The sequence below is a fragment of the Sceloporus undulatus genome, chromosome 1 (assembly GCF_019175285.1).
Source record: "Sceloporus undulatus isolate JIND9_A2432 ecotype Alabama chromosome 1, SceUnd_v1.1, whole genome shotgun sequence".
Classification (NCBI taxonomy): Eukaryota; Metazoa; Chordata; class Lepidosauria; order Squamata; family Phrynosomatidae; genus Sceloporus; species Sceloporus undulatus.
Genome location: NC_056522.1, coordinates 21,896,062 through 21,907,270, shown reverse-complemented (window position 1 = coordinate 21,907,270; position 11,209 = coordinate 21,896,062). Strand labels below are relative to the sequence as shown.

General features: G+C 44.7%; 1 protein-coding gene across 8 annotated transcripts in view; it reads left to right on the top strand.

The window, feature by feature from the left end:
• The first annotated feature begins 10,351 nt into the window (after window positions 1–10,351).
• Window positions 10,352–11,209, top strand: part of MAP4K3 (mitogen-activated protein kinase kinase kinase kinase 3) — an 81,222-nt gene continuing 80,364 nt past the window's right edge. For 4 of the 8 annotated variants that reach the window (XM_042455636.1, XM_042455622.1, XM_042455613.1 and 1 more), the window contains exon 1: window positions 10,352–10,559. In XM_042455636.1, coding sequence (XP_042311570.1) covers window positions 10,437–10,559 — 123 coding nt within the window. In that variant the 5' untranslated portion in view covers window positions 10,352–10,436. The remainder of the gene's footprint in view (window positions 10,560–11,209) is intronic. The other 4 variants (XM_042455661.1, XM_042455651.1, XM_042455630.1 and 1 more) reach the window with 2 other exon arrangements.

Here is an 11,209-nt window from a genome sequence, read left to right as displayed (position 1 = left end):
GTGTATCTGTGTGTGCGCACGCACCTTCGTTTCTGACTTTTGTCAGAAATTATCATCAATCATAAATAAATCATTGATCGTAGAATCGTAGAGTTGGAAGAGACTACAAAGGTCATCCAGTCCAACCCCATTCTGCCATGCAGGAAATCCAAATCAAAGCATCCCTGACAGATGGCCATCTAGCCTCCGTTTGAAGACCTCCAAAGAAGGAGACTCCACTACATTCTGAGGGAATTTGTTCCACTGTCAACCCTTACTGTCAAGAAGTTCCTCCTGATGTTGAGGTGGAATCTCTTTTCCTGGAGCTTGCATCCATTGCTCCAGGTCCTGTTCTCTGCAGCAGCAGAAAACAAGCTTGCTCCCTCCTCAATATGACATCCCTTCAAGTATTTAAACAGGGCTGTTATAGCACCTCTTAACCTTTTTTTCTCCAGGCTAAACATCCCCAGCTCCCTAAGTCGTTCCTCATAGGACATGGTTTCCAGACCCTTCACCACTTTAGTCACCCTCCTCTGGACACGCTCCAGTTTCTCAATGTCCTTTCTGAATTGTTTTGCCCAGAACTGGACACAATATTCTAGGTGGGGCCTGACCAGAGCAGAATAGAGTGGCACTATTACTTCCCTTGATCTAGACACTATACTTCTATTGATGCAGCCTAAAATTGCATTGGACTTTTTAGCTGCCGCATCACACTGTAGACTCATGTTCAATTTGTGGTCTACCTGGTCTCCTAGATCCCTTTCACATGTTGTCTCCTTAAGCCAGGTGACCCCCATCCTATATCTGTTCATTTCCCTTACATTTCTAATCTATTAAGGTCATTCTGAAGTTTGATCCTGTCCTCTGAGGTATTAGCTACTCCTCCTAATTTGGTGTCATCTGCAAATTTGATAAATGTGCCTCCAATTCTGTCCTCCAAGTCATTGATAAAGATGTTGAATAGCACTGGCCTCAGGACAGAGCCCTTTGGGACCCCACTGGTCACTTCCCTCCAGGAGGAAAAAGAGCCATTGTTGAGCACCCTTTGGGTTCAGCCAACCAACCAATTACAAATCCATGTAACAGTTACTTTGTCTATTTCACATTTTACAAGCTTGTTTGCAAGAATGTCATAGGGAACTTTGTCAAAGGCCTTACTGAAATCAAGATATACTATATCCACAGCATTCCCTTCATCTACCAAGCTGGAATTTTATCAAAGAAAGAGATTAGATTTGTCTGGCATGACTTGTTTCTCTGAAACCCATGTTGACTTTTTGTGATTATAGCATTGCTTTCTAGATGTTCACAGACTCTCTGTTTAATGATCTGCCCCAAAATCTTTCCTGGTTTTGATGTCAGACTAACTGGACGATAATTGTTTGGATCCTCTTTTTTCCCCTTTTTGAAGATGGGGACAACGTTTGCCCTCCTCCAGTCTGCTGGGATTTCTCCAGGAGTTCTCAAAGATTATTGCCAATGGCTCCACTGTATAACAAACTCCAGGAGAACATGGTCACTTCCACCTAATGATCCCACCACTTGCACTCCATTAACTAGGTCATCCCTGTTGGTTAGGATCAGATCCAAAATAGCTGACCCCCTTATTGCCTCTTCCACCTTTTGGACAATGAAACTGTCTTCGAGACAAGTGAGGAATTTGCTGGACCTTGAGGATTTGGCTGAGTCTGACTTCCAGCTAATACAGTGGTACCCCGGGTTACGAAATTAATTCGTTCCGCGGTTAATTTCGTAACCCGAAATACCTTCGTAAGCCGAATTCCCATAGGCGCTAATGGAAAAATAGCTCTCTGCTGCCCTCCGGTGGCGGAAAATAGCGCCGCGGTTTTTTCGTAACCCGAAGAAACCTTCGTAAGCCGAAGCAATAAATCCCTATGGGATTTTTTCGTATCCCGAAAAATTCGTAACCCGGCGCATTCGTATCCCGGGGTACCACTGTATCAGGATAGTTGAAGTCACCCATTGCTGCTACATCTCTCCTGAGTGTGTGGTCATCCGTTCTAGAAAGACATCATCCAATTCCTCAGTCTGACTTGGGGTTCTGTAATAGACTCCCACAGTAACATCCTTATTGTTTCCATCCCCTTTAATTTTTATCCAGATGCTCTCCACCTGGCTTCCAGGATCAATGTCCTAGATCTCTTCACTGGTGTAAATGCCCCTGACATATAAGGCTATTCCTCCTCCTTTCCTGTTTGGCCTATTTCTCTTGAAAAGGTTATACCCCTCTATTTCCACATTCCAATCATGAGGTTCATCCCACCAGGTTTCAGTGAGGCCTATTATATCATATTTGCTTTGTTGTGTTAGGAGTTTGAGTTCATCTTGCTTATTCCCCATGCTCTGTGCATTAGTGTAGAGACATCTAAGCCCATGTGTTCCCTTTACTTGCTGCCTGTGCAAGTTTTTTTTGCCTCCTACTTTTGGGTCCTTGCTCTGTTTGTCTTGTTCCCTCTATGACAGTTTGCCTATTTTCTCCAGCCCTTTTGCCTTCCAGAATACTGTCACCCTCCTCCACATAACTCAGTTTAAAGCCGGCCTGATCAAATTTTTGAGACTATTGGCAAAAACGTTTTTGCCAACTGGCATGGGATGCAACCCATCCCTTGCCAAAAGTCCCTCCTCATGGAACCTCAGACCATGATCCAAAAATCCAAATTGTTTTTGGCAGCATCATCTGCAGAACCATTTATTCATCTCTACTATTTTCCTCTCCCTTCCTGGACCATGCCCTTCGACTGGGAGAAGAGATGAGATTCCTGTTCATCCATCTCTTTCAACTTCCTACCCATAGCCTCATAATCTCATATGATATTCTGAAGGCTGTGCCTTGCGGTATCACACTTCATCTCCTCTTTCATAGCATAGTACAACTTGGTCAGTTCTTCAAAATTTAAAGAAGGATATATTCCAAAATGTTGTCATGCTTTATCCAGTCAAATAGATGGAAGTATGACTGGGAACTATTTTTCTGCCTCCTCCATCAATGCCACATGTAGCATTTAATCTTTTTTTACAATTTAAATTTATTTCCAGCAGAAACTTTGCCACACATAGTTATTTTGTTCTTTATGTCTGGGAAAGACATTAAAAGCTTCTTGGCATACAATGACATATCATCTGCAAAAGGGCTCGTGACCATCTTTTATTGCCTCTGCATCTTGGTTACACCTGTCAGCTAAGGCCAGAGACTCTTATTGCAAAATAGCAAACAAAACACCCTTGCCTCTGAAAACAGAGAAACTGCAGAGACCAGCACTGTAAATCTGGCCTTTGTACAGATAAAAAACATTTAACAAAACTAGCTGGACTCTGCATGGCTTAAAAATACCAAGCTGGGGACCAGTCACTCAAAATCCAGACTCTGTGGCTCAGATGACATACATCACTAGCACTAACTAACAAAGGAATCAAGGCAGTGTTGATGGCAGCCCCAGGGGAAATATTTGCTGCTTAGAAGGGAATGGAATTAGTCATTTATGTCAGTTTCTATAAGCTGAATAAATGCTCAAGTCAAGGGACTGGAAAACCTGTTACAGTACTTACATCTATAGAAACCTGACAAAAGAATTAATGTAGTACAATGCGGTTCTCTGCCCTATCTCTTTACACTAAGGGCTAAGTATGGTAGCAGAAGATAGTTTTGATCCATCAGTCTCTAGGCCTATAACCACCATCATAAATTGGACAGCTAGATGGCCAGAAGTGGATAATAGGAACCCAGACAGAATCCAGATTAGCTGACAAATGGCAAAGGACCCACAGTTCATCAGTCTAAAGAAACAGAAGTGGGTAGTCGTACCTGTTTCAGTATACACAACCTGGGTCCAAAACACACTGCAGAAATAATCCAGTTTGAGACCACTTTAATTGCCCTGGCTCAGTGCTAGGGAATCCTGGGAACTGTAGTTTTGTGAGACATTTAGCCTTTTCTGTCAGAGAGCTCTGGTGCCATAATAGGATTCTCTAGCACTGAGCCAGGGCAGTTAAAGTAGTCTCAAACTGGATTATTTCTGCAGTGTGTTTTGGAGCCTGGTTGTTGTTGTTGTTATTGCTATTATTATTAAGCTTTATTTATATAGCTCTGTGCATACAATCAATTAAAATAGATAAAATAAACCTGTACATTCTAGGAAAATAATTAAATATATACATATTAGTACATTCAAGTCCCTATTATTCTCTAGTCCGGGGAAGCCAGCAGCTGGACTAGAGTACTAGTTTTGAAAAGCAGAAGAAAGATCTGGGAAGGCAGCTATAGGAAAGCTCTCCCCTCTAATCCATCCAGACCTTTCTTTTGACTACAGAATGCAACAAGCCATATCTTGGCAAATCATTCTGTACTCACAGTGGCCCACTGAATAATCCGACCTTTTCTTTCGGTCTTATTGCCAAAGTTCTGGTCCATGCCCTGGTGATCTCACGACTGGATTCCTGTAACCTCCTTCTGGCAGGGCTTCCTCTTTCTCACCTCTATCCTTTAATTTCTGTCCAGCATTCAGCTGCACACATTATCATGTCTACTCACTGCTTCAATCCCCTCTCTTTTTTTATTGTCATCCCTCCCTTTCCGTATTCGTTATAAACTTCTGTTGATGAATTTTAAAGCCCTGCAGGCTGGCCCCTCATTTATTAGAGCTTCTTTCTCCTTACCTTCCCACTCATGCCCTCCATTCTGGTAGTCAAGGACTGCTGTACCAGCCTAGGATCTCCACTGCCCCATCCTGGATCCATCCCTTTTCACTTGTCCCTTATTCTTTGAACCTCCTTCACCCATGAGCATGGTTCATCACCTCTTTAACCAGCTTCAAAACTGAGTTAAAGACAATACTGTTCAGGGAAGCGTTCCCAGGCATTACATGGTAGTTGTCTAATGTTATTTTAATTTGTTGTCTGCCTTATTTTATTGAATGTTAACACTAAGCACACACCACAGTTGCTCACAGATTGTCATCCAAACACATGCACATTTAGGAACATTTAATCTAGCCTACTTGTTTCTAGGCAGAACGTGGACACAGAGCAGAAAGTGAGCCCTGGTGCCACAATGATGGAAGACAAAGTGTAAGTTAAGTATACACAATAGACCCCTTGGAAAAATCTGTGAGTTACAACAACAAATACAAACATTGTGAATTGTAGCAAACTGCTACTTTATGAGCTAAGCTTGAGATTCACACAGAGCTCTTTATTTTTGTCTGAAGATGAAGCCACTGAAACTGGAGAATCTGTACCCTCAGCTCCTTCCTGGAGAAAACCCATGAAAACTGGAGATTCAGGGACATGCTCTGAGATATGGCAAACCTAATATTAAGCATTCTTAATGCAGAGTTGTGTATGCCAGAGAACCTGGCCTGCACCCACTAAATTGGCTTACTCTCCTCAGGTGTGTAGAAAGACCCTATTACATTGTCAGTCTTGAAAGAGAGTTAAATGTCTAGTTCCATCAATCCATGGGAATAGAATTCAAAGACAAAGATATGTAAGTCTGGAAAATCAGTATGCAAAAGGATCTTCTAGCACCTTTGAATCTTATTTAGCATGATGCATCTGCGGAGGTAGATCCAAATCTACAAAAGCTCATGCTACCAGTTTCTTTCAATTAGTCTCAAAGGTGCTACAAGATCTTTCTGCATACAGTTCAGTCAATGTCAGCATACAGCTGTCATCTTTTCCTTTGCCTCAAGTAGCATGTTACCTTGGACTGACACTGTTTTGTCTAGTCTCCTGATTCCCACTCTGGATATCTATCTAGCTTCAAAAGAAACAGAAAAGGAAAAAAAAGCAAATCCAGGTAGCATGGGTTGTTTTTCCTAATGGACTGCTGGCTGGGATATTGTAGGAGTCATAGTCCAAAAACCTATGTCTGCAAAGCTCTAATTTTGACAACTCGGCCTGAGCAGACAGGCAGGATAGCATAGCCTAAACTGGTATTCTTGGCCCAGATTAAGGTCCCTTTGGGCCAGCATCAGGCCAGGACCACCAGATCAGCATCTGGACTGGCTGATCCTTGCCCAGGACTAGTGGCTTGCATTGCCCGGACAAGCTGATACAAGGCGGGGGGGGGGGAGTGGGGGGACATGGCCCTTCTGGCCTGTGCATACAGTTCCTAAAACAGAAAATCCCATAAGGATCTCCTCCCTTCTTTGGAAATAAAATAAAACAGTAATAGATTAATAGATAACAATTTGGTGTCTTTTTATAACAGCCCAAATCTGTGTTGGTCTATGTAAGTGGGCTGGTCTAATTTGGCATAGTGGTTTCAGTGTTGGACTATGACTCTAGAGACCAGGGTTCAATTCCCAGCTCATCCATTTAAACCCACTGGATGACCTTGGGCAAGTCACATGCTCTCAGCCTCAGGGAAAGGCAATGGCAAATCTCCTCTGAACAAATGTGGCCAAAAAAAACAACATGATACGGCCTTAGGATCACCATAAATTGGAAACAACTTGAAGGCGCACAGCAACAAGCAACAAAAATGTATACATGTCTGCTCTGAAGAATAGAAGTTATGGTGTTTTAAATTTTGTACTAATGCAACCACTTCTGAGTAGATATATGTAACTGTGCTGTATTAGCTCTTAAACCTTAGCCTTCTTTGTGTGGAAGCCTGTCTCCACAGAATGCACTGTATTGCAACAGCAGCCCTGGCTTTCTGACTCAGGCTGCATCTGCAGTGCAGAAATACTGTAATCCAGTTTGACAACACTTTAACTGCCATGGTTCAGTGCTATGGAATTCTGGGAATGGTAGTTTGTTGTGATAGCAGAGCTCAGCTGCACTGAGCCATGGCAGTTAAAGTGTTGTCAAACCAGATTATTTCTGTAGTGTGTATGAAGCCTCAGAAATGGTAATTACCTGTTCCAGTCTTTGAGTTTCCAAGTAGGTGTGGGCCTGACATTTCCAAGAAGGAAGTGATATTTTACCTTTTGCCAGGTTTTTAAAATAGCAGTAAGGGACAGTCAAAATTCATGGCACACAGAGTTGACTGTCAGGAAGCAGCTATTAGAGTATATCACATGGAGGATTTTTGGGGGGGTTTTGCGGCTCAGTTCCGAGGTGAGTGCGGGTGCAATGATGCAAATTCATGTCATAGCATGAATGTGTTGTCAGACGCAATTCATTTCTATGGGCACTCCTTTCATGGAGCTTCCGCAGTGATTCCAAACTGACTCCTCATTTTGATGAATTCAGAAAAGAAGTGAAATCACAGAATTCGCTTTCAAGCTCACTTTGATGTCACTCCAAATTGGGCTGGTGTGGAATGCAACTTAGCTTCCGCCCCGGTACACCCCCTGCCAAACCTCCAAGGTCCCACATTTCCCATGATGCTGTGCTGCAATTTTGCCCCATTTGCCCCCCCCCCCGCTTCCATTGCTGCCGAGGGGAAATAAATAAATAATAATAATAAAATTTATTTCTGTTTCCCCGCCTCTCCCGGTGGATTGAAGCAGGGTTACAGACTAAAAAAGCACAAAGTGTTTACATAAAAATTCAATTAAAAGCAGCTAAAAGTAATAAAATATACGTCATTCATATCAGGGAGGTATTCATATCAGGTGGCGTATGCTCGGCTAAAAAGCTCGGTTTTAATTGCTTTTCTAAATGTTTCTAATGAGGTCGCCGAGCAGATCTCCTCAGGGAGACTGCTCCAAAGTCTTGGAACTGATGTTGAAAATGCTCTTTGCGAAGTAGCAACATACTTAGAGGTTGCTATCTCCAATGTGGTTTCCCCAGTGCAAATGCTGGGGACAGGGCAGAGAGCTACTGGGGAATGAATGTATTCACATTTTAACATGAACAGGAGACATGCTGGACAGGAGGGGGAAAGCAGCTGTTTCTGAAGCCGCTGGGGAAGGGTGCTTGTGTCACTGAATAAAACAGACTACATATCCCAGAGAAAGAGTGCTAGATTGGATGCCACAGGGGACCCTATCTCCCATAGAAAGTCTCCTTCTGTGACTGGAAAAAACGAACCATACATCCCAGGGAAAGAGTGCTAACTTGGATGCCAAGATGGACCCTATCTCACAAAAAAGACTTCTAGTTTGGGTGCCAAGACGAACCCTATCTCCCAAAAAAGAGTTCTGGTTTGGGTGCCAAGAAGGACCTGATCTCCCAGAAAAAGAGTTCTAGTTTGGCCTGGGGAGTCAGCAGCCTTGTGCCAGCTTCTAAGGGGCCTTCGGAGGCCCCTTGAAGCCGGCGTGCGCATGCACAGCCGGCTGCCGCGCTACTCAGGTGGAGGGTAGCCTTATAGGGTGAGTATAGGCTAAACCCTAGATTTTTATTTTAAAAGTTGGGGGTCGTCTTATATGCCCGGTTGTCTTATACTCCAGAAAATACGGTAGATATAGCTGAAATGGATGAGGAGAATGACAGGAGAATAGATGTAGATGAGGCTGAAATGGATGGGGGGGGGTCTGACATTTGGCTGCCAGGGATGGGAAAATAGAAGGGAGGAAGAAAGGTGCAGCTGTCATTCGCTTGAGGCTAGCATTTGCATGAAAGTGGAACCAGGCTCTCTTCTTCACCCCGGAAGTGCAAAGGTTCAGGATGCGTTCGGACCCCCACTGAGCATGTTCACGGGTCCCAATTTGAATCGTTGAATCCGCATGGTATGTACTGGTGTGGTAATACAATTTGCACTCACTCCGCTTTGCTTGAATCCGCATCATGTGACTTGCCTTGGATTTGATTCCCCCTCGATTTGGAAGGGCAACGGAAGGGCAACCAGGTGTGATAGAACATTTGCGTTATAACGTGAATTCGCATAGCTGAACCAGGAGTCACCCCGGATCTGAACTGCATAAACCTCAGTGTCTAAACAAACGAAACTATTGCTTTCAGTTCATTTTACCATCTGCTTCTCTGTAAAATTAACATTTTCCATAGCCATAAATTACTTGATGTACACATTTCTGTCTTTATGATGGGCCCAAACTATAAAATACAGACTTTCTTGGGCATCTTGATCAGTCAGTCTAAAAGGAAAAGCTTTCCAGCCAAGAAATAAGGGACACTTGATAACATGTAAGAGACAATTTTCTGGCCCTTGAATAAGGGACATCTTTTTTACAAGAAAGGACACCTGGCAACCCTGATCTATTCAGAAGCCCCACTGTGTTCAATGAGGATTTACTCCCTAAGGCTGGATTAGAGATGAGAAAGTTAGGAGAAAAGAGTTATCAATTTAATTAATGGTTGGTGAGATCAACCTCAGTTTCAGAAACCACTCACTAACCCTAACCTCTCTATTAACCCAGTGGTTCTCAAACAGTAGGGCTGGACCCCCGGGGGCCATGAGATTTCCTCAAGCCTTTACGACTTGGAGGCTCTGACTTTGCTATGCGTAAGATTTACACATCCATTGAGTTAAATATTACATTTATTTAAATAAAACTGTTCTAATCTGAATGATATTTGGTTATAAAATATTAAAATATTAATACAGTCAGCCCTCCATATCCACTGATTTGACCAGCATCCACGGCTTGAAAATGTTCACAAAAATACACATTCCCAAAAGCAAACCTTGATTTTGCCTTTTTATATGTATAAGGAACACCATTTTACTACCCTATGGGCCCCAACAGACAGGCCAAAATGAATCTGCTTCTGGTCACTTTGGACGTATATATATATATATATATATACACACACACACATATACTGTGTGTGTGTGTGTGTGTATATATATATATCTGGCTTTTCTTCGTGAATGAAGATTCAGGAAGGACTATATATATATATATATATATATATATATATATATATATATGTTGTAATCCGCCTTGTGTCCCAACTTGGGAGAAAGGCGGGATAAAAATAAAATAAAAATAAATACCATGCAGTGATTCTTTGGTTGTCCATGTTTTGGACTTCATCTCCCATAATGCCTTAGTACTGGTTAAAATGGCTAGGGCCTCTGGGAGTTGAAGTCCAAAACACCTGGAGGACCAAAGGTTGGGGAACCACTGCCATAGACAATCCTTAAGAACAGGGCTATTTAATGCCAATAGTGGAGGTGCTATTTAATGCTAATGACACACGCTTAGTTACGTCACCGGGTGACAACAACGCAGTGACGTCACCGATCAGAACACGCCCCCGGAGCAGAATGGTGGCGGCGTTGGCTCCTCCCCTTTCGGTTGCACGATGAGGCCACGCCCCTTCCCGCCGCTTTCCTCACACTGCGAGTCCGACGGAGGCCCCGCCCCTTTGACGCCCTCCTCAAGGCCCTCCTCCCCTGCGCCTGCGCAGTGCGCGATTCCGGCCGCCATGTTGTCTGAAGCGTCTGAGGGGGAGGCGTCGTTGGTGATCGCGCCTGAGTCTTTTTGACCCTCCTCCTCCTCCTCCTCCTCTTCTTCCCTTCCCCTTCTCTCTCTCTCTCTCTCTTTCCTCCCCTCCCGCCCCCCGCTCGGCGGCGCAGGATGAGTGTCGGGGGCGGCGGAGGCGTCGGGGGCCGGGTGTGCGACCTCTCCCGCAGGAACCCCCAGGAGGACTTCGAGCTCATCCAGCGCATCGGCAGCGGCACCTACGGAGACGTCTACAAGGTGAGAGGCCCCAGGGCAGAGGAGGCTCCCCTGGACCTACCTCTCCCCGCTCCCTCAGGCACAGGCGGCCTCCATCCCAACCCTGCGCCCGGGAAGGAGTGGGTTCCCCAGTGGCCTCCGCTTGGAGAAGAGGCACATCCAGGGCGACCAGGAGGCCTTTCCGAATGCCCTCTGTTTTGGGCCGGACTTAGGACTGGAGCATCTTAGGAGGCATGCGTCATTTAAACAGCAGGCCTCCAAAGTGACCCGAAGCAGCTTTCCTTTGGCCTGTCTGTTCGGGCGCAGGGCTAGCCATAGGCCTGCCTTTTGTCCCCAGATCAGATGTTACGGAGCAGTATTCGTGCAGGAAGGGCCCCCTCCGTATCCCTGTAACTCCTTTGCCGGATGAAGAGGCCAGTGGATATGCAGGCGCCTGTTGGCCTCTTAAAGGTGCGACTGCCATCTGGGAGATTGGCCAACACAGCTGCCCTGGATTGTGGAGGTTTTCTTGGCATTGCCTCCCGGTGAGGCTGAGAGAGCAGGGCTTGCCCAGGGTCTCCAGAGTCAGTCTGGCATACAGATCATGGCACCAGGCTGGCTCTCTGTATAAACAACTAGCAACATTAGAATGGTCGGCCCTCAGTATCCATGGGTTATTCAGCCATCCACAG